Raw genomic sequence first — 22,674 nt, forward strand, 5'->3', positions numbered from 1 at the left:
ATGTACAGCCAGATTCCTTCCCACTGCTGTTAGGAGAAGGTCACCGATACTGAAGTTGCCATTGTTTGCCATTCTAGATAGAATAAAGGCCCCCACAGCTCCTGCCACGCTCCAGCCAGCTGTGCTCCCAGCTGTACCCCAGACAGCTGGAGCATGCTGGGAGCTGTAGGGCATTCTCCTGCCTAAATTGGCTTAGGGTGGCACCTTGGGATCAAATTGTTCTGGATCTGATTTGCTTAAATCTAATAATGCACCATGAACAAAATCTGTGCACATATGTTTGGGGGTTTTTGCTAACTTAATTATTATCCATAAAAAGCAAATAATTCGGTCACCAAAAAAGCACAAATATAAGTAAACTTCCGGGAATAAAACTGACAATAAAATCCTCGTCAAACTCGCCGGCAATCCAAAATACACAGTTTATAGCAACTGCAATAAAACCATGTTTGAGGTGCCACTACCAAAAACACCCTTGGTTGATGTCCAGAAAGCTCTCTTTTTCTCGAAAACAGGTGGCCACTTCGTTGGTTTTTTTCCTCCTGAATATAGTGTGAGGGGGTGGCAGTGCCCTAATTAAAAAGCACCCTTGACTTGGTACACAATGTAAAGTAGTGGCCAGAGTGCAAATGGACTTGCTACCATTTGTGCTTGTAGCAAATTAAGAAGTACAAAGCCCAGCGACCCTAGTTTGGAAAGAAATGAACGGTGGGACTGCCTGCGCTTGTGGCGAGCTCCTCCCTGAGAAGCTGAAGGAGACCCCACACCCTGGATGTCTCTGCTCACAAGATGGGTGGAGGATTTCTAGAGGCTACTTCTGTACACCTGCAATTTTGGGCAGTGCTGTGCTGAAAGGCATTATCATCAGTTATATTTCTGTACCATACAGTGGCCAAAGCTCTCGGGGCGGTTCACAGTAAGGAAGGCTGAAAGCTTATTTGAGGTTAAAGGACAGGTTAAGAATGGATGTAGTGGAAACAGACCCATGTCCAATTTCGCAGACCATGAAATAGGGAGCCCTGGAGTGATTTCCTGGGCTTTTGGAGGCGAATGCAAAGCATGCCAGAGCTGCCTGGGAGACACTAAATAGCCATCAGCCTTTATTTCATTTCTCTCCTTTCCGAGGAGTTTGGGGAATGGCATGGCAGTAGTTTAGGACCCCCACCCCCCCCTGGAATGAGGCATTCTCAGTGACCGGTCACCAGAACTCTCTTCACCCACCCTTCCTCCCAGCTCTGAAACACGCTGCCTCTGCAACACCTGTCTCCCGCCGCCTGCTGTGAGTCTGCATAAGTGATCTCTCCTTCCACGAAGAGCATCCCTCAGGTGCTCCTCTGCAGACAGAGTGCCCAAAACGAGGCCACGTCCTGCCTCGTGGATCATGCCCCCCCCACAGCACCTTGAGGTGTGTTGAAATGTGCGTGCAACTTGACCATTAACTTTGGACCTGGCAGTTTTCCTCCTCCGGTGCGAAGGCAAGGGGAGGAAGAAGGAGGCTGGTGTCCTCATGCTCACTCTCTCTCTGCCCTTCCCATCCTTTTGCAGAGTGCCCTAGTGACTTAAACGGAAACCAGGAGTTAGACATACTCAAATCCGTTTCGAAGTGCTACACCCACATAGAAACCTCCTCCAATTCGGCTGACGTTCACAGAATGACGAATGGGGAGACGTCCTCCTTCTGGCAGTCTGACGGGAGTGCGCGATCACACTGGATCCGGTAAGCAAGATGCCTCTTCCTCGGATCGTGAGCCACCCGTGCGTTCTAGAGGTCTTGCTCTCCTTGCTAGACCCTGATGGATTCTCACAGAACTCTCCAGTGGAGCATATTTTTGATACTGGCCCAGGGTGGCGCTCATCTAACCTCACAGCTTGCTGGGTGGCCATATGCTGAGAATAATGCTGGAATGGGGTTGATGCATGTTTGCCACCGAGTGAGGGCTGCTGGAGGGAAAAGGCAATTCCACGATGGCATCCTCAGGAAATAAATTGGCAATATAACCATATCATAATTCCTGTATGACACATCTATAGCGCAAGAACACAGCTGCCATGGACTGCTCTGATTGGTGCACCCCAAAAAGAGAGCCAGTGTGGTGTAGTGGTTAAGAGCGTGGGACCGGGACTTGGGTGATCCAGGTTCGAGTCCCTGCTCAGCCATGGAGCCAACTGGGTGACTTTGGGCCAGTCACAGACTCTCAGCCCAACCTACCTCACAGGGTTGTTGTTGTGGGGATAAGATGGAGGAGGAGAATGTTGTAAGCTGCCTTGAGCTCTTTGTAGGAAAAAGGCAGGATATAAATCGAATGAATGAATGAATGAATACATAAATAAAATATTTTAGAGCTATCGAAGATGCAGAAAAGGGCAACCAGAACGCTCAAGGGACTGGAGCAACTCTCTTGTGAGGAAGGGGTACAGCCCTGGGGGCTTTTTAGGTTTGATGAAGAGGCAAGGAAGGAGAAATGGGTACATAAAACTACACAAGGTGTGGAGAAAGTATGAGGGAGGAGCCAAAAGAAACCAGAATCTTTCTCTGGGAAAGAAAACAGCTATCACATCACGAGAGGTGCATAACAAAATGGCTATTTTCAGCCATCACAAGATTGATGAACAAGCAAGAGGTGCTTAACAAAAAGATTTACTGCGTGGCACCGTGAGTTCAGTTGGTGACGCTGGTCGACGGACTGATGTAAAAGGGTCCTCGCAAGAGGCATCCAGTGGCAGAAGCATGTGCAACGATGGGCTCACCCACCAGAGAAAGATTCCGGGGTTTTTTGGGTACCCCCCTCATAGATAGGGAGATGCTCTTCCCTTCTTTTACAATACAAGAACCCAGAGCAGGCATCCCCTGGAGCTGAGTGGGAGAGTCCAAACAGGCAATGCAAGCATGGCCGTCTCGTGCCTTCGGGCCACTCTGCAGGATTTTGATGGCTCTCCACTCGGATGGCTGTGCATTCCCAGGGGACAAGGCTGCTGATCGTCACTCGTCGCAACGGCTCTGCGTGACCTCCAGCACCAGTCCCGATAGGCCTCTCGGTACCAGTTCCTGGGGTCATCCGCAGGAGGGAGCAGTTGCGTTCATGTCTGCCTTGCAGGCTTCCTGCTGGGGCCTCTGGCTGGCCGGTGTGGGAACAGCTCTCTGGACTTTTGGTCTGATCCAGGAGGACTTTTCTCCTTCTCGAAAACCATCCTGATCTAGAAGATTTCCCAAGCCGCCCACAGTGCCGGTGTAGCCCTTCCTCTTTCTCTTTGCCCCACAGTTTGAAGATGAAACCAGACGTCATTCTGAGGCACCTCTCCATCGCTGTCGCAGCCAACGACCAAAGCTACATGCCGCAGCAGGTCACCGTGGCCGTCGGAAGGACTGCCAGCTGTCTTCAGGAGGTCCGCGATGTTCACATTCCCAGCAATGTTACTGGATACGTGACATTGTTGGAAAACGCTAACATTAGTCAGATGTGTGAGTCAATAACAACACAATTGGTGTTTCTTGTTCTTTTTGCTTAAAACCAATCAATTTTGACTGAATGGCCGGTGAGGGGAGACCGCCTCCAGAGGAGCATCTTTAGAGTGCGGAGGGTCTTGGCTTGCCTAGAATCAAGTTCTCGGGCCACAGTCAGCAAATGTCAGCCTATCTTGCTGGTTGCAACCATTCCTGGTGTTGACTGTTCTCCCTTCCACGAATTCTGAGGCACCGGCAGAGAACTTGGGGAAAGGGGAGTGCCATTTATGCCCATGCCAGGCTCTTGCAGTCGCCTCAAAGATCCCAGTGGGAAGGGAAAGGAAGCGCCATTTCCCTCTGGTTGGGATTTTGCAGGAGGTGGAAACAGTGGAACATTTACTTTAAAAGCCCAGCTTATAGAATGATAGCCAGTTCCTTGCTTCTCTGCTTTCTGTGAAGAAAAGAAGAGCTGGTTTTGTTTGGCCAAGTTCAGCATTACCCAAAAGTGCCCACCATGTCCTTTTGGCGCCTTCCTGCAAAATAAGCTGCACGTGTTTCTTTCCTTAATGGAGGACATTAAGGAAGTTGGCAGTTGGCTTTGGACCCATCCTGTTAGCTCTGTGTGAGAAGCAGTGACAAGGCGCAGCTCGTGCCTTCGGAGGAAGGCTTGCCACATGGCCAAGCCATATTTCCTGCCCATTTTTTGGGAAGGAAAACAGAGAGGGGCTTTTCCTAGTGAATTAGCTGTTTGAAGAAAGGAAGTGGCAGCATCTTCTGGTTGTCTCCAGCAAAAACCAACCAAAAAGAGAGAAGAGATGACTCCCCATTTGTTCAAGGGAGATAGAAGTTGGCCAAGTTTCTCCCCATTCTGCGGGATTTTGCAGCAAGTGGCATGCTGCCGGTGCTTTTTGTGAAAGCCCCTCTGTGCGCGAATGAGAGACACACCCCCCCCCCCCCCCACAAGGAGAACTTCGGGGAGAAACACGAGTGCTTACCAGGGTAGCTGAACTGCACGTGTGTTTCCTGCAAGAAATGGTGCTTCCCCATTGGAAGGCCACATTGATGTTCTCCTAATCTTTTGGGAAATAAACACTCTGCAGAAATTGCTAGAAAGGTAAACAATCAGATAGCAAGCATGGGTGGTTGAGTGTCAGCTGGTTTATAAGTGAGGGAGCTCCTCCCCACCCCCACCCCCCAAAAATAAGATACTGGCTTGTAGATATTTGGTGCCTGCCCTTATGTATAGACATATACCTGTTTCTAAAATTCGAGGGAGGGAGGGAGGGAGGGAAAAAGGCATTCCAAAATGACCTGGCAAGGACCGGTGAGCTTTGAGGGTGTATGAAAGATTGGGGTGTCGGCCTGGCAGTGGGTGGGGAAGAAAATGAAGTGGGCAGGGTGGGAGTCGCCTTTCTCAAGCGCCTCAGAGTTTACAGTAAGTATCCAGGGGCAGGGACGCACCCAGATTGCAGGCAGAAGCCAACTTCTCTGCTGGCTGGGAGTGATGGGAGTTGTAGTCCAGGACAGCTCAAGGGTGCCAGGTTGGGGGTAGCTGGGTTAATCTATGCATGGTTGCAGCTTCCATTCCAGGGCCCCTTCCGGGACCTGGTCTCCCTGCGCCTCCGCGTTAAATGATGGGTCGTGTGGTTGTGGTGAATATTCCTGGCTTTGGTGATGAATCCCGTCTGCACTTCTCCTGGAGCAGCAGGGGCTACTGTGCTCTCCTGACGTCTTCCTTGGGGGCACTAGGGAGCCATTTCTTGCCCTCCCTCTCCTGACTCGAACCCAGGTTCCGTGCTGCCTGCATCCATCATGCTAGGCATGGGAAAGAACCGCCTCAGCCAGCATCCTGTTTGGGGTGTGTGAGGGCCCCTAAAGTTACCAAAGTGGCTTGGTAAAACGAAAAGGGGAACCTCTGATTTTCCTGTTTCGGATGGGCTGCACTTCCCATTGCCCCTCACTGCTGCTCATGGCTGATGGGAGTTAACCTCCAACAGCATCTGGAGGGCCCAGGCTGCCTTACCCATGTTGCACTTAGTCAAGTTCATGCAGCTTCTCAGCCTTCCCCAGAAGGTGGTCTGCTCAGCCTCTGCCTCCCAGGAAGACCAGAGTCTACCAGGAAGCGGGCCCCTCTACCCCGAGAGTGCCAGTGACAGCCAGCAGTTAACTGGCGCCATGGCTCTCACAGTTCACGGTTAGCTGAGGCCAAGCCTGTTCCACGGCCTGTCACTGCTCCTGAGTTTTCTGATGATCAGCCACTTCCCTTTCAGCTGTAGAACCCCCCCTTCGGCCCACGGCCGGAAGAAATTACCTTTGTTTGGCGCCCCTTGACAGATGTGCAGATCAACATCAAGCGCTGCCTCAGCGATGGATGCGACACCAGGATCCACGGGCTGCGGGCCGTCGGCTACCAACGAGTGAAGAAGGGCAGCATCTCCGTCTGTGATGCATCGGCAATCTGGTACTGGTCCCTCCTGACCTCCCTGGTCACAGCGTCCATGGAGACCAACCCAGCGATCGTCCACGCTATCCTGCAGAACACGCAGTGAGTGCTGACGCTGCTCCCCCCCCACCCCACGGCACGAGCAGACTTGGTCCCCCCTCGCTTTTCTTCCTTGAGCTTGGTCCGGTGTACCCGTGGGCCAGCTTCCCCTGGTCTCCTGCTCTCCCAGTGGTTTGGATTGCAGCTCCTGGCCTTTCTTGCCATTGGCCTTGTTGGCAGGTGCTGACGAGGGCTGAAGTCCAAAGCACCTGGAGGGCAGCAGGAGAGGGGAGGTGGCTAGATCTTGCAAGATGTATTTGCTTTGAGTGGGTAATTGGGGGGGTGTGGGGGGGTGGCTCTTCTCGAGGCACCACCCCTCTTCCTTCTGTTCTCATAGAAACACAGAAACTGAGCCAGTCAGAAGTGGCTTCCCGGGCCATCTAGTCTGACACCTCCCCCCCCCCCCCCCCCCGCTCTAGCCAGTTCCACTTATGACATTTTCTCACCTTGGGAGAAAAAGCACCCAAGCCCATTAGGTGGCAAAACTCACTTTGTCTTGACTTCGAGTTCGGTGGTTGGGGCTGACCTGCAAGATCTGGGGTCTAGCCCACTTGGTTATGAATCTCCCCAAGTTACTTTAGGCCAGTCATGGAGACTCAGCCTAGCAGGGTGGTTGTTGTGCGGATAAAAATGGAGTGGAGGAGCACGAGGTGAGCTGCCTCAGGTTCCTCACAGGATGGAAAAAGGCAGGCTGTGATTGCGGTGCAATAGATACTATTCATTCTGAGTCCGTGCTTGTAAACGGTTTGGTTTGTCTGTTTTCCACTGCTTTGGTAATGGAAAGGCCATTGAGAAATTGTATCTTTACTTTTTAAAAAGAAAAATCTTTTAGGCTTTGGAGCAAAGAAAATTTAAGAGGATGTGATGAAATTCTTGGTGGAGCTCACATCTTTTCTCTTTGCCTCCTCGGAGGGGTGGTGGAGAAGCTAATGGCAGCTTGCTTCTGTGGGGACATGAACTGCCTGGGACTGGGTGTCTTCGTTTTTGTTGCATTGGCACTTCAGGATCAGCTGAATTTCCAGTGCATTCATTTATGGTATTCATGTCCTACCTCTGTGCCACAATATATCATGCAAGTCAGCTTACAGAGAAGATTAAATCGGTTAAAGAGTAAAGTAATACTTTAAAATGCAGGTAAAACAGCCATAACAGAATTTTAGGACGAGCGCCCAACCCACCATCCGCAGCTGCTTCTTGCACCTCTTCCTGGAGAGAACAGCTGCTATTAACTGTGATGAACCCAAAGTTACTGTACTTTTGTGTCGATTGTAATTGAACGTCCTTTTGGGCTTTAACCATGCACCACAGAAAATACCAAAAAGCCTTTCTTGGTCATCCCATTTCCTCCTCTGGTTGTGGGGTAGGTGAGTGAGGGGGTCTTAAGAATTGTCAGTAGTGAGGCCTTCCTGAGCTGGAGTTGTTATCAGGCCGATAGATGTATTTTTGCATATTGAAACTGAGCATTCCCTCTCCATCTCAACAAGGCCAGCCCGGGCAAGCATCAGTGCAAACCATCCAGAGGTGTTACCTCCACTGGCTGGCATTCTCCGCTTCATGCTTCTAGTGTTATGGGCAAACCCACAAAATAATTTGTGATTTCAGCTACACTTTCTTGTTGTGATTGCCTGAGGTTGCTTCTGACAAAGTGCTCTCTTTCCTCTTCCTTGTGCTCCAGGAAGGCCCTACAGCATATGCCACCGCTGTCTCTGTCACCAGGTTCCATCGATGTCTCTAGCTTCTTGTCTCCAAACGTGTTGGAAGAAGTGGACAGCTTTCTCCTGGGAATCACCAGGTACCATCATGATGCAGCCAGTGTGTCATGTCCCCTCAGAGCCTTTTGGGGTTTTTATGCGGGAGGCTTCGAGGGATCTGATGCAGCAAGAGTCCCAGTTCCTTCTGCACCTGTGAGCGCATTTGGGAAGTTGAGAACTTGCTGTGCGCGCGGCCACAGAATGGTTCCTGTGGTGGATGTGGCCAGTCGTGGAATGGCTGCCAAAGGGGCCGGGCTAGTCACAGGTGCGCTGAAGAACTGGTGTACGGGGAGAGAGAAATGGGTGGAGGCTGTTGGGGAGATAGGGCAAGGTCACGTGGGGAGAAGAACAAAGCAGAGATTTAAAAAGAGGAGAGAGAAGATGGAGTTCATATTTTCCAAGGTTTTTCTTCAAACAAATATTTTTAAGGTGGCAAAGAAGGGAGGGCTTTGTGAGTGCCCTTGAAAGCCCTTGTAGGAACCAAGTTCAATGTGGTGATGTAGTTAAGAGTGCAGGCGTTCAGGCGATCCGGGTTCGAGTCCCGCCTCAGCCATGGGGCCAACTGGGTGACTTTGGGCCAGGCACAGACTCTCAGCCCAGCCTCCTTCACAGGGATGTTGCTGTGTGGATAAGATGGAGAGTAGCAGGAAGAGAATGATGTAAGCCTCTTTGAGTACATTGTAAGATAAAAGTGAGATAGAAATCTAATAAATAAGTTGTGAACCCCTGTGGTAGAAGTCCAGGTAATTCTGAGTTGTGTGAAAAGAGTGAATATGGATTTTATTTTCGTCTCTTTGCATTGCAGTGAATTTGGGCTTCCTTCACATGTGGCCTTCCACTGAGGACTAAAGTTGTTGGGAAAGGATAATTCAGGGATTTCTTTTTAAGGAAGTGTAACCCCTCTCTCCTTTTCTCAGCTGTTGTGCTACGCCAGAGGTAGAGCTCACATTACTGGCATTCTCCCTGGCCAGAGGCAGCATCGCAAAAGTGCTGAGTTCGCTTTGTACCATTGCCGGCCATCTGGAAACTCCCTATAAGGCCGCTTCCCTAATTGCCTCCATGGCCACAGTCCGGCAAAATTTACTCTACAAATATGGTAAGCTTATTTTTTTCTATATAATGGCATTTCTGTTTATTGCAACCCGGTAGCTTTCTGAATGCATTACACTGAATAAAATCATAAAGTACAATATGATCAAACATATCATATTTGAATCATTCAGCTGATTCATCAGCTGCGCCCCTACCTGGAGTACGACTGCCTGGCGACAGTGACACACGCACTGGTGACTTCCCGCCTTGACTTCTGTAATGCGCTCTACATGGGGCTGCCCTTGAAGACAGTCCAGATACTTCAATTGGTTCAAAATAGAGCTGCCAGGCTGCTGATGGGGACTGGGCATTATGTTCACATGACGCCAGTCCTCCGTCAGCTTCACTGGCTTCCCATTGAAGTCTGGGCCCAATTCAAGGTATTGGTGATGACCTATAAAGCCCTAAATGGCTTGGGTCCTGGTTACCTAAAGGAGCGCTTACATCCATATATGCCTGCCCGCCCCTTGAGATCTGCGGGAGAGGCCCTTCTCCGGGAACCCTCCATGAAAGAAATTAGGAGGGTAGGTACTCGGAGGAGGGCTTTCTCTGCGGTGGCGGCCAATCTATGGAATGCGCTCCCCAGAGAGGTCCGCCTGGCACCGTCGTTATTTGTTTTTCGGCGCCAGGCGAAGACCTTTTTATTTAAGCGTCATTTTAATTGTTAATATTATCTGCTTATTTTATCTGGCCAGGGCGACTTATTTTATATTGTTATATTGTTATTTTTTGTATTTTAATTGTATATTGTGAGCCGCCCCAAGGCTTCGGCGAATGAGGTGGCATAGAAATGTTTTAATAAAATAAAATAAATAAATAAAACAGCGTATGACAGTTTGAAATGGCAGTATAAATGTCATTATGAGGCAGACAAATGCCTCTCTGTCTCTCTCTCTCTCATTGAAAGCATGTTCAGTCCCAGGAGATGGTAGCCTTTGCTTGCCCACCTTTGGGATGCCACTGGTGGGAATCCTCATGTCCAGGAGTTGGCAACCTTTAACACTCAAAGAGCCATTTGGACCCGTTTCCCACACAAAAGAAAACACCGGGAGCCGCAAAATCCTTTTGACATCTAAAATGAAGATAACCCTGCATATATCGTTTTTTACCTTAATGCTATGTATATCTTCATTATTATTATTATTATTATTATTATTATTATTATTATTATTATAACATTTCTATGCCGCCCCTTGCCGAAACCTCGGGGCGGCTTACAACACAATAAAATACATTGAAATACAATAGAACATAATAAATTACCATTACATACAAAAATACAAAAAATACACTGAGTTACAAATATAAAATTAAAATTATCAGTATAAAATAAGTAAATAAAAATATAGGAGGAGAAAAGAGAAGGAAGAAGAAGTTGCCCTGGCCAGATCATATGTTTTAACAATTAAAATGATGTTTAAATAAAAAAGTCTTTACCTGGCGCCGAAAAACCAGTAACGACGGTGCCAGGCAGACCTCTTTGGGGAGTGAATTCCATAGGTTGGGCGCCACCGCAGAGAAAGCCCTCCTCCGAGTACTTACTCTCCTAATTTCTGTCATGGAGGGTTCCCGGAGAAGGGACTCTCCCGCAGATCTCAAAGGGCGGTCGGGCATATATGGACGTAAGCGCTCGTTCAGGTAGCCAGGACCCAAGCCGTTTAGGGCTTTATAGGTCATAATCAACACCTTGAATTGGGCCCGGGCTTCAATGGGAAGCCAGTGAAGCTGACGGAGGACTGGAGTCATGTGAGCATAATGCCCTGTCCCTGTCAGCAACCTGGCAGCTCTGTTTTGCACCAATTGAAGTGTTCGGACTGTCTTCAGGGGAAGCCCCACGTAAAGCGCGTTACAGAAGTCTAGGCGGGAAGTCACCAGCGCGTGTGTCACCATCGCCAGGCAGTCGTACTCCAGGTAGGGGCGCAGCTGATTAATCAGCCGAAGCTGAAAGAAGGCATTCCTCACCACCGCTGTCACCTGAGCTTCCAAAGAAAGCTCCGGGTCGAGGAGTACTCCTAAGCTGCGAACCTTATCCCTAAGAGGGAGTGTTGCACCATTCAGGACCAGGTCAAATCCATCCTCTCCGAAACCCGGTCTGCCAACCAACAGGACCTCCGTCTTGTCTGGGTTGAGTTTCAGTTTATTGGCCCTCATCCATTCCATTACCTCGGCCAAGCACCGGTTCAGCACAGCCACTGCCTCACCTGGATTAGTGGAAAACGAGAGGTAGAGCTGGGTATCATCAGCGTATTGATGATTCCGCAGCCCACACCTCCTGATGACCTCTCCCAGCGGTTTCATATAGATGTTAAATAGCAGAGGGGATAGAATGGAGCCCTGTGGTACTCCATGGCATAACTGCCGTGACGTAGAGACATGGTCCCCCAGCACTACCTTCTGGAATCGACTGTTGAGATAGGAGCGGAACCACTGCAAAGCAGTGCCTCCAACCCCCAATCCCGCAAGCCTATCCAGAAGGATACCATGGTCGATGGTACCGAAAGCCGCCGAGAGGTCCAGAAGAACCAACAGGGATGCACTCCCCCTGTCCTTCTCCCTGCACAGGTTATCGTACAGGGCGACCAAGGCAGATTCAGTACTGTACCCAGGTCTGAAAATTATGATTTAGCCGCAGCTCTTGTTCAGTCACTAAAAACTGTTATTTTTAATCTTACATTATGAACTAGTAGGACTCCTTTCATATATTTTGAATACGAGAACAGCTTCCTGAAGAGTCAAAGTCAGTGCTAAAGGGCTGCATGCATTAAACAGCAAACCCCATAAGTTTGTCAGCCGTAAAAGCAAATGAATCTACCCACGTATCATTAAACGTGTGGTTTTCTTCAGAAGCTTTTCTTTTCTTTGATTTATCCATGGCTGGTCTACGGAGGGGGGGTTGGGGAGCTCAGGCAGGTCCGCAGATTGGCGGCTGTGCCGAAGACATAGGTGTGTTTAGTGACTGATTAGTAGATAAACAGTCAAGTGCTGTGAATTGTGACAGGTCCCAAGCACAGCTTTTAACATTCGGATAAAGGGGATTACATTGGGACAAAGGGAATCTTTTCAGCAGCGTTTTGTGTAACATGAGAGCCTGCAGGAAGCTTGTTTAGCAGAGTAATGTAGCGATTTTCTTAACTAGCTGATTTACTTAACTAGCTAGCGCTGCCTTCCTGAGTGGAGCTTCCTTCGAGCAGATCGGCGGCTGTGCCGGCACGTGTTTTGAGTGACGGAGCCGCAGCAGGGGGGCTCAAGAGCCACGTGCGGCTCTGGAGCCGTGGGTTGCCGACCCCTGCTCATGTCTCTCACTGACAGTGCTGTACACCTTCTCCTCCAGGGGCGCCACTGCGTCTGACTCTGCAGGCCTGCGATGTCAAGGGGAAGGAAGACAAATCGGGACCTGAAAATCTCCTTTTGGAGCCATGGACAGGGGATGGTAAGGGCTTACCTGGATTCGGATTATATTTTATCAGACACCTTTTCACCCTGCCTTTCTGCCCCGGATGGAGGTCTGGGTCATGAGCAGGCCTTGACTGTGTTTGGAGGCTTCCTTCTGCAAACAGGAAGGAGAAAGCGCAGCATCGTTACCTTACAAGAAAACAATCATTTGAAACATTAGACTCTGCAAACAGGGGACCACTGTTAATATTGAACAGAAGAGCAAAGCATGGGGCAGGAAGGACTAAGTGAGATATTTAGCCCACTGGAGGTGACACACATGCATCTCGGTAGCAGAGAAGGATTTAATACAGCTGAACTTGGGCCAGACACACCGCAAAGCCGTCCCTGATGAATCAAGACTGAAGATAGCTTTATCCACTGAAAGCCTTGCATGCTGCCCACACTGGGCCTCCAAGGGTTCTCCCCTTCTTCTTACGGACTGGGAAACCCCCTGGCACTCTTGGAATGTTGTCTGGATCCAGAGTGCGATGACTGCCCATATTGTAACTTGGTGCCCTCCAGTTGTGTTGGACAGCATTTCCCATAGTTCTCAGCAACCATGCTGGCTAGGAATTATGGGAGCTACAGTCCCACACACCTGCACAGTCCCATAGTGGGGAAGTGTGACCTACTGAATGGGTCGGACCAGACATCCTCAGGGCCTTTGGTGCCAGGAGATTGTGAACCGTGAAATTCAGAGGTGCTCTGAATGGAGACCTTGATAAGCATGTTGAATTACTCCCAAAGGTCGACCCAGACAGCTTTGAGCAGCATGCCCACGTCTACCCTAGCAAAGGAAATCGTCGGTCAGCAGGTGGGACTAGGTGCCGGTCTCTTTTTAGCCAAATGCGCACAGCAAGTCGTTCGTTCCCCATAGTGCGGCCCAGTGCAAGGCCGTGTCTCCGCCCGACTGAAAATGCTCCTTCCGGGAATTCTGGGCAAACATCTATTTTTGTTCACAGGCTTCCTGACAGAGACTGGGAAGAGGCAAGCCAGCATCATCCTCTCGACAGGGACAGAATTGGCCCTGCAAGTCACACAAATCAGAGTAAAGGTCTGGACTCACTTGCTAAACATTCCCGGAACCATGACTTGTTTTGCCCTTCTTTTGAGAGAGCGTTTGCACTGGATGCGTGGTCTGTGTGAGCGAAAGTCTCTGCTCAAGAGTGAGCCATGCATTTCATGAAAGGGGAGAAAGAAGAGGAAAGACATGAACTGTAAAAGGGGTCTGTGCTTTCTTTCAGGGTGGCCAGAATCAGGATGCGCATTCCTCTCAATGGCCTTTGCTGAAAGAAGCATCTTCTTTCCCTAAAGATGCAGCCCTTTTTGTGCTTAGGCAGAGGCAAGACCTACGGCGGGCTCAGCTCGAGCGTGCTGGTCTTTCTCCCACCCTCGCTCCTGCTTTCCCCTCTCCAGCAGCCTTAGACAAACCCCTAGCAACCGAGTCCTTTATTAAAATGTAAAAGGTTTCGAAACAGTATAGGTCAAAGGGAGAATCATCTGCCCACGTGAAGAGTCAAACCCAAACTGAAACTTCCCCTCCTCCCTTCCCTTCTCTTCCCTTTCTGACAGATTCTTATTCCCCGCTCCAGCTTGCTCCTGCTGCTTGACTAGACAGCAGGAATCCCGGAAACGTCTTCATTGGTCCTCCCACTTTGCCCACCGTCTCCTTGGAGGGCCAAGGAACTCCCCTTCCGATTTCTCCCCACCCAGTTCTGAAATGTCACCTTCGTTCCCAAGGCAGAGTGGCTGAAACTTTGTAAGCATGAAGCCACCAGGTCCTCTGCCCACTGCGGCCCCCTTTCTTCTTTCCTCTTCCTCCTCCTCTGGATCTGAAAAGTGCCTCTGGGGAGATGGGCGCTCAAGAGAGGCCCCCCGCCCCCCACATCTCCTCTGCCAGGACATGCGTGGGGCTGCCCCCACCCTAAATGGTTGCAGGTCTGAGTGGGATGTGCTCCTTCCCCCCTCATCTTAAAATTACTGAGATAATATGCATGAGTGGATACTTTGAATGCTCAGGGAAAGTGTTTACATGGAGTAAGTTTATGTTCTTGTACTTTTGCTTGTTGGCGTCTGACATGAACCAGTCCGAGATTGGGTGGGCCACATGTGAGAGCTGAGTCATGGCCAAGGTGGAGCTCCGGCATCTAGAGCATGGGTCCTCAAACTATGGCCCACGGGCCGGATCCGGCCCACCATGCCCATTTATCCGGCCCGCCTCAGAGGTTTTGGGCTCGCTTGGAGAAAACAATCTCTGAGCAAGTCCAAAAGCTCTGAGCCGCTGCAGGTGTACTCAGTGGGGAGATGGCCACAGTTGCGCTCGTGCAGGGAAGATGCTCGTGCTTGTGTGTGCGGGGGGGGGGGGGAGATGGCCGCGATCGCACCTGCCTTCCCTGCATGAGCGTGATCACGTCCATCTCTCCCCCTCTCCCCTCAGCACGATCATGGACATGGTAGCTATGTCCCTTGAATTTGGACATGCTCTTCCCCACCTCCTCTTGAGCTTCTGCTGCAGCCCAAGCAAGTGAAGTGAACATTTTTTAATTATTTTTTAAAAATTTAATCAATTTTAATTAATTTTTAATGTGCAGTGTGCATAGGAATTCATTCATGTTCTTTTGAAACTATAGTCCGGCCCCCCAACAGTCTGAGGGACAGTGAACTGGCCCCCTGTTTAAAAAGTCTGAGTACCCCTGAACCAGAGCCTTGGAACTCCCTTCCCTGCCCCTCTGCTCCTTTCGGGCGGCTGTTGTGATTGAGCTTCTGTAAGCTGCTGGGCGTCTCTGCGCAGTCCTGGTGTCCTCGCGGAGCATCTCCTGACAGTCTGTGCATGGTTAAAGCCTCGTCTCCTCCTAGGTCCGAAGAGGGCCGATTGGAGCGCGATGCGGGTTGGTGTTTGCTTACAACTGCCCCTCAGAGAAGTTTCACGCGGAGGAGCATTTCAAAAGGTTTGAGGCCTACGACAAATGGAAGCTGGAGGATTTTCGGCACTTCTTAAAAATGAGGTAATTGAGCATCGGGAATATGCTGAGCATGCAACTAGGCCTTTCTGGCCTAGTGTTGCGCGCTCTGGTTGGCAGCAGCTTTCTAGCATTTTGGCTGCAGGGAAGCTTCACCCATCAGTTCCCCGTCTTCCTTTTTCACTGTGGTTACTGCTTGGAGTTGAACCAGGACTTTCTGCTTTGGTATTGGACTGTGACCCCCTGGCAATATGGTGGAGCCACTTTCCAGCAGTCTGGAGGGTCAGAACCCAGCTCCAGGGGTAAATTCCAAACGAGACTCAAACGCTTTTGTATTGTCCAAATCATACCAAGAGGAAAAACGGGCTGCAGCTCCTTTGCCCTAGTTTAAGAAAAACAGAAACAAAAAACACCTTTATGGTTTTCTTGCTCAGCCTCAGCCATAACTCTGGTCTACATGCAGGCGAGCTACTCTGAGAAACAATGACCAAACAGCTCTCTGAGCCAGGTGGCCTCCCGAAGCTCAGACTGCCGCTGGCTGCCCCTTGCTCCAACAGGGCAGGACCTCACCTGGCCAGCTTCTCCCCTCATGAGATGTGTTCCAGCTCCCAACTTGAGGAAGCCCTTACCTGCAGCCAGGCCATGCCTGTGAGGGTCAGGTGCTCTGGACTGCAGCCGCCTCGTGTTGAGGCGTGTGGTTCTGCCCCCTCCACTGCTTTGCACTGCTTTGATCTCGTGCACTCCCTTGAGAGAATGCAAAATCACATTAAATAAATAAGCTAGCTTTCCCCAACCTGAGTGGCATTATATGTTGTGGATAACAGATGTCATCATCCTGAGCATTGGCTGGTGGGGGGGGAGCTGGGGCCAATGGGGTTCGTAGTCTGAAACACCTGGAGGGCAGCAAGTTAGGAAAGGGTGGGTGTAGACATGCCTTAGCCCAGGGGTCTCAAACTCGTGGCCCATGGGCCAATTGCCGGGATGGTCAGGGCATGGGGGAGGGGCCCTGCGGCCTTCAAAGCACCGGCAGCGCCCGGGCCGGGTGCAGGATGAGCAGCCCACCACCACCACGGTGGTGGGATACTTGATGCGGCCCAGCCTCACCCAGACTCTACTTCCAGCGGCCCCCAGGTAAGTTGAGTTTGAAACCCCTGCCTTAGCCTGATTTCTGTTAGGTTGCAGATGGCAAGTGCAAGCCTGGTGGATTTTCTCTTCCTTTCTGCAATTTTAGGAGTGGCATTCCACGTGATGACCTGGGAGAGGAGGATCCTGTGGGATGGTTTGAACTGGAGGAGGAATGGGACGAAGTGGAAGTCAAGATGCAGCAGTGTCGCATTTCCAGGGTAAACCCCCCTGCCCCCCCCCCACCGGTAATCCAGGCTGGAAAGGAGTGCAGTGCTACAGCGGGAGCTAAGCAGGGGCGTGCAGATCTTTTGGCTGCAGAAAGGGTGGCTCTCTTGGTATGCTGGCTCGGCTGCCGCTCGGTCCAGGCATTTGGGGGACAGCCTGGGAGCCCACCAACAACTGCAGCACCCGAAAGGCTGGCAGGGGTGTTGGTTTGACCTGGTGTGGCCAAAGAGCGCCAGTCACCGCCCTGCCTTCCTGCTAGCCTTGGAACTGGGCTAGAGTGGGCATCAGGCAGCTGCCAGGAGGCAGGCTGGACTGGCACCCCACGTTTTCCCAGGCACACAAGGCAGAGGCCGTGTTTACTGGCGCATCGGATCCTCTGTGTGCATCGCAGGCATAGGTGTGCTCTTTGAAAATTGCAGAGGTGCCCCAGACTGGGATGTGGCAGGTGGGTGCCTCATACACGGAGCAGCTTGGATGTGGTGGTGAGAACACTGAAGCTGGGGGACCCGGGTTCTAGTCCCCCACTTGGCCACAAAGCTCCCCAGGTGACTCTGGGCCAGTCACAGGATCTCCACCTCAGCTACCTCACAGGGTTGTTGTTGCAAGGACCAAAATGGAGCTGTGGAAGCCACCTCGGGTTCCTCACAAGCATGCTTTGAGGGGATGCACCAGGTGCGACAGCAGGTGCTGGGTTAGAGGTATTCCTCCGCAGGATGGAATGCCGCATCTTAGACAGCACTCGTTTCCCATGAGTTTTGCGAGGGCCTGTATCAAATGAAGCATGTGTGTTTCTCTGATTGATTATGTAACCTGCAGCCAGAACTGCACTAGTTGCTGGGGAGCATGGGTGCAGCCGCAGTTGCCCTCCTGTCCCCCTTGGGCTTCTTGTGGCTGCTGTGTGAACAGGGCTGTTCTGCTGTTAGTTTGGGTCAGCTTGGTCTTGGTGGGTTTCAGGATTTAAAGTTGACTGGTGCAGCAGATCAGCCCTCGAATGCCGCCCTGGTTTTTGCATGCCGGAGCTGGTTTTGCAGGCCACCTTCTTTGGAACCTTGGACAGAAGGGCGTTTGTCCCCAGGTGCTCCGCTCGATTCTGAGTTAAAGCTTTGGATGCCATGTCTCTCCCCACATTTTCAGTACCTGATGGTGAAGTTCTTGTGCACAAGGCAAGAGAAAGCAGAACGTCTTGGAGTGCAAGGCATGGGTGTCTTTGGGTACCTTCGGCCTGTGTCAGCAGAGCCGGACGGAAGCGAGAGCTGTAAGTCGTGTGACAGACCGAGTGGCGATACTGTGTGTGGAATGACTCTTCTCCTGAAAACCCTGTCCTTCGTCCAGCAGCTTGCACAAGACCTGGTATGTTCCCCCCACCTGCCCTCCCTCTTCTCTCCAGACTCTGGGCCACTTCTGGCAGGCAGAAATAGTTCACAGTATGCTTTGAAAAGATGCTAGTAAAGGTGATGTGGCAGAGAAAGGCACTGCGATGAACTGTAAACAGTTGGACCATCCCTTCCATGCGGCTTGGTCCAGGGCAGGCAGAGATACTGCGTGCAGGGTTTCACTCCCCCGGATGATGCCGTGTGGCAGTTTAGGGCCACCTCTAGTTCCAGCGAGAGACTCGGGTGGGACCCGCATCCTCCTGCAGGGCTGTGAGACCTTTCAGGAGAAGGATGTATCTGGCAGGGTGCTGCTTACAAGCAGGGAGCAATGGAGGTGTTTCTTCCTCATTTTGGAGCTCTGTATTCTGCATTTCTTCCTAGGTTCAGAAGAAAAGAAAAGGTGTACGATACAAGTCTTACCTGGACTTCATGGGCCTAGATTTAAAGCTTTTCTGGAATTTCTATAACAAACTCCAACAGAAGTAGGTAGCCTTCCGTGACACCAAACTAGCGCAAAGTAAGGCACGCTCTGCTGATTGCTGCGTGTCCCGGGAGCTTGTGGCCTGTGCCAGCAAGTTCAGTCATGACTGGAGGCCTTGCATTGCCAGACTCACATTGTCACAGGTCCTGGCAGCTCAGCGCAGTGTCCAGATCCAGGCATCCAGGGAAGGAGTTGCAGGACTCAGCACGAGCGTGCTTCTCGACGTGGGGAAGGGAAGCGGTCCTTAATCCATAGCATACCCTGTGTTGCTGTTTAAACTTAAGGAGCCAAATCATGGGCATTGTGTACCTGGATACACATTTAGTGCAGCTGGGAAATCCTCAGGATGGCTTCCTCTGTGGCATGGCGTGTGCACTGCCAGGAGCACCTGGGCGCATTTATCTCCCGTAGCAGGTTGTGGTGAAGCCGTCCACTGAACAGTGCAGAGTTCTTTGCCTCTCTTTTTTAAAAAGGGAAAGTATATTCCCCCCCCCCCCAACAGTACCCTTGGGATGGCAGTGCAGGACCCTGAAGGCCAAGTGACAGATGGCATAACAGGACGGCCTTGGTCACGGCAATTTTCTGTCTCCCCCCCTCCTGCCCCCGCACACACAGTCCTCGAGAAGAGAGCATCGATGCCCAGACCGTGCTACTCCGGCTTCTCCAGAGCTGTTTCTCAGGGCTTGGTTCGGGTAACAAAGAAGCCACGCTGTCTCAGGGAGCGGCCAAGAAGCAAACACCTGACAACACGGAAGTGGCTGAGGAACTCTACCAGCACCTGTGTGAAGGTGAGATCTCTCCCCGGCCTTTGGTCTTCGGCTTGTCCTTTGAATCGGGGAAGGGGGTGGGCCTGTTCCAGGTGCCTCATGCCAGCAGGCCCGGGGAGGATCCCTCTCTCGCGCTGCCCCCACCAAGGCTGGCTGCCTCAGGCAGGGCGACTTTCGCAGCTCTGGAGGCACAGGTTCAGAAGCTTGGGAGCCCTGGAAGGGGAGCAGCTTGTCAAGGGATGCAGGGTGTCCTCACACAAGCATCAGCCTCTCCTTGCCCTTTGTCTTTCCAATGGACAGTTGTGGACAGCGACAGCGAGGCCTCCCCCCTGCAGATCTTGAAGCAGGAAGTCACGAACACGTTGCTCAACGGAGCAGCCATCTTCTTCCCCCACAGACATACCCGGCGGGAAAAGCTTTTTGCAATGCTGGTATGTGGCAGGCGTGGAAATTATCTTCAAGGCCCTATGTTTCTTTTGCTTTTCTTTCCACAGAAATCGGGGTTAGGATCTCAAACAGCCTTCCCCAGCCTGGTGGCCCTCGGAGGCATTTGGACCACAACTCCCAGAATTCCCATCCAACTGGGCCATTGACTGGAAATTCTGGATGTTGCAGTCCAAATGTCTCTGGGAGGCACAGGGTTGGGGAAGGCTGATGTAAAAGGTGGAACGGGCCAAATTTGGAACTGGTTTTTCTTTTACTTTATAGGTTTCAGGGCCAGGCCTCATCTGGTCTGTTCTCTGCCTATTTCTCTTGATAATGTAATAGTTGTATATCACTCCATTTGCTGCGTTTTTATTCTGTCCCCACTCCCAGCAGCTCACCCAACAATCCTGTGAGAGCTCTAGCCAAGCTCCCTGCAGACGCTTTGGTCTGGAATTCCCATGACCTGGGTGATTGGTCATGCTAGCTGAGGCTAACGAGAGTTGTAGTCCAAGCCGTCCTCAGATTGTTGGGCAGGCTGAGATTAGGCCTGGCACGGACACAGGGCGGTCACTCGGTGGCCTTCGTGGCCACGCAGGGCTGAACATGCGTCTTCCCAGCTCGTGTCCCGCACTCTTCATGGCTTGATGCCTGCTCCTGCCCACAAGCAGGACAAACGCGACAGCGCCTTCCCACTCAAGTCGCCGGGTGGGCGAGGGCCGTTGCCCTCCGGTCCTGCTCGCAGGCTTCACCTGGGGCAGCTGGCTGGCTGGATGGACCCCGGGCTGGATCCTGCAGGCCCTTTCTCATATTATTTTCTCCACTGATACAGATTGGGGGTATCCAGGGCCCAGTCCGTGGCAACAGCGTAAAGAGAAAAAACAACCAACATTTTCTCTTTAAAACAAGGTACACTGTGAACGGCACACATGCACTTTGATTTAAACAGAAAATGGGGGGGCACAGCAGCAGTGATTTGGGGTCCACAGAAAGGACAGAGAGCCTGCATTGCCCAAACGTGCCATCGGCCTCCCATTCTCCAAATGAGCCGTTGTGAGAAAAGCGAGGATTAAAAGACAAAACGAACCCCTTCTCTTCTTTCCAGAAGAACATCACTGAGCGGGAGCACAAGCCCTCTGTGCAGCTTACCTTCAGGTCCCTCTGCACATATTTCAGGTAAGCAACCTTACCTGGAACGCAGTGGATGCCATTGTTCCAGCCACCTTCCCCCTCCTTTACCTTGTAAATCTCTCCTCTTAATAGTGCAGGGCGCAGGTGGGTGAAACGGCCCACTTGGTTCAAGAAAATGAAACAGGCTTTCTGGGGAAGATGCTTTGCCACCCTGCATTTGGAAGCTGGGCCGCTAGAGTCGGTGTGCTGAGGCTGGCCGTGTGGAATGTCTGAACACCTGTGTTCCTAATCGCTCGGTAAAACATGCTTTCTTTCGCAGCGATCAGGATCCAGGTGGGCTCCTCTTGTTGCCGGAAAAGGGAAACCCTGCAGAGGTGGATGTGGACCAAGTGTTAGCCGTGATGGAGACCCTTCTCATGGTGACATCAAGAGAGGTGGCCACTCGTACTTGGCGGGGGGGTGCTTCTTAATGCAGAACTGACAGATTTTATTGGCTGACTCTGTTAACGGGGGAGGCGGCTGTGGAAAGCATTTCCTGGCCTGGGGTTAAGGGTCCCAGGTTCCCCAGGACTGACCCAGCTGCTCAAGTTCGGCTCCGTGTCTCCCCTTTCCAATCCCACTGAACTGCTTTCTTCTCATCTCTTCCCAGTGTGAAAAGTTGATGCTGGGTGTTGCCCAGCACGATTCCGGGCCTGTGCTCTCGTCGCTGTTCTGGTCTGTCCAGGGCAGCCTCCTTTCTTGGTGCTACTTGCAGCTTAAAGGGAGCGATGCAGCATCTAAGAACCTGGCCGCGGCAATCCTTACGAAATGTAAGTCCCTCGCCCCGGAGAATTGACTGTGCTGCATCCGTCTCGAGGGGTCTGGTCCAGTTAAGACTTAAGAATACTTGGGAGGAAACAAAGGCATTTGTGCCCAAGATGAAATGCAGGGATGAAATAAGTATGCAGAGTCTGAACAGGCAAGAGGAGACGCACGGCCCCCTTCTCTGTGGCCTAAGTGGTTCCCTGAATAAGCCAGGAGAGGCTCCGAGGGTTGCCTGGGCGGGCAAAAGAATCCAAGACTGCCGTGCCTCTCGCAAGTTTCAGTTGCTCTTGCTTCAGCCTTGCACACGGGTGCTGACCTCCCTCCGTGAGGTAAGGCCAGGGTGAAGCCACGGCGGTGTGTCAGACAGCTTCGTTCTCTCAGCAGAAGCAGCTCTCATCTGCTGCCTGGCTTGGGAGGGCCGCTCCCAAGCAACTATCTCCGGTGCTCTTCCAAAGGAGCTGAAGGCCGAAGAGGCTTTGCCGTGGCTCCAGCAGCTCATGCTGGCATTTGGGCACAGGGAAAGTTCACTGGCCACCCTGTTGAACCTGACCAGCATCCTCACCTGTCCCTCAGGGTTAGCCCCTCCCGCTTATCTGCACCTCCCGCAGCCTACCAGGACCTGTGGCATTTAGTTGGCTGCATTTTGCTCTTCTCTATGTAGACGTGAAGCAGTTCCTCTTGAGCGTTCGGACAATTTTAGGGTCACTCCTGTCCCAACACAGTGGGAAAACCATCATGGAGAAACTGAGCCACTCTGTCTTCGCCATGGTCACCCGGCAACTGGTAAGCAAGCTTAACGCCATTCCAGCAGCAGATGCCACCCCCCTTTTTTCCCCTTCCCTTTTCATTATTGCGATCGGATGTATTTCTGTATCCCAGATGACCTTCCTGCAAGACTTCTACACCTTGGATATTCCGCACCGTGCCCTCCTGCACGATATCGGCATGCTGACAACATTGCTGAACGATCTGTCTGCGGAGCCTGGCGACAGTCCGGAAAAGGTAGCCTTGGAGAAGGCACAGGCTGCTGCTGCTGCTTCCCCCGACAGGGGAGCTTAGAGCAGAATCCTAGCATTGTGGCCTGGCTCCAGCCCACTGCTCACCGCGTGGTCGCGATGCCACC

At 51.6% G+C, this 22,674-nt stretch overlaps 1 protein-coding gene across 1 annotated transcript in view; it reads left to right on the forward strand.

Annotated features, from left to right (window-relative positions):
* The window catches only part of LOC123036701 (zinc finger ZZ-type and EF-hand domain-containing protein 1-like), a 44,639-nt gene that overhangs the window by 16,759 nt on the left and 5,206 nt on the right, over nt 1–22,674 (forward strand). The window contains exons 5-22 of the mRNA XM_044456107.1: nt 1,546–1,717; nt 3,261–3,460; nt 5,777–5,987; nt 7,660–7,776; nt 8,653–8,831; nt 12,159–12,257; nt 13,225–13,316; nt 15,119–15,267; nt 16,454–16,565; nt 17,707–17,922; nt 18,327–18,427; nt 19,042–19,214; nt 19,494–19,624; nt 20,722–20,792; nt 21,067–21,181; nt 21,397–21,556; nt 22,213–22,334; nt 22,431–22,553. Of these exons, the coding sequence (XP_044312042.1) occupies nt 1,546–1,717; nt 3,261–3,460; nt 5,777–5,987; nt 7,660–7,776; nt 8,653–8,831; nt 12,159–12,257; nt 13,225–13,316; nt 15,119–15,267; nt 16,454–16,565; nt 17,707–17,922; nt 18,327–18,427; nt 19,042–19,214; nt 19,494–19,624; nt 20,722–20,792; nt 21,067–21,181; nt 21,397–21,556; nt 22,213–22,334; nt 22,431–22,553 (2,543 nt within the window). The remainder of the gene's footprint in view (nt 1–1,545; nt 1,718–3,260; nt 3,461–5,776; nt 5,988–7,659; nt 7,777–8,652; nt 8,832–12,158; nt 12,258–13,224; nt 13,317–15,118; nt 15,268–16,453; nt 16,566–17,706; nt 17,923–18,326; nt 18,428–19,041; nt 19,215–19,493; nt 19,625–20,721; nt 20,793–21,066; nt 21,182–21,396; nt 21,557–22,212; nt 22,335–22,430; nt 22,554–22,674) is intronic.

The sequence above is a fragment of the Varanus komodoensis genome, unplaced genomic scaffold (genome assembly GCF_004798865.1).
Source record: "Varanus komodoensis strain SLA01 unplaced genomic scaffold, ASM479886v1 scaffold81, whole genome shotgun sequence".
Taxonomy (NCBI): Eukaryota; Metazoa; Chordata; class Lepidosauria; order Squamata; family Varanidae; genus Varanus; species Varanus komodoensis.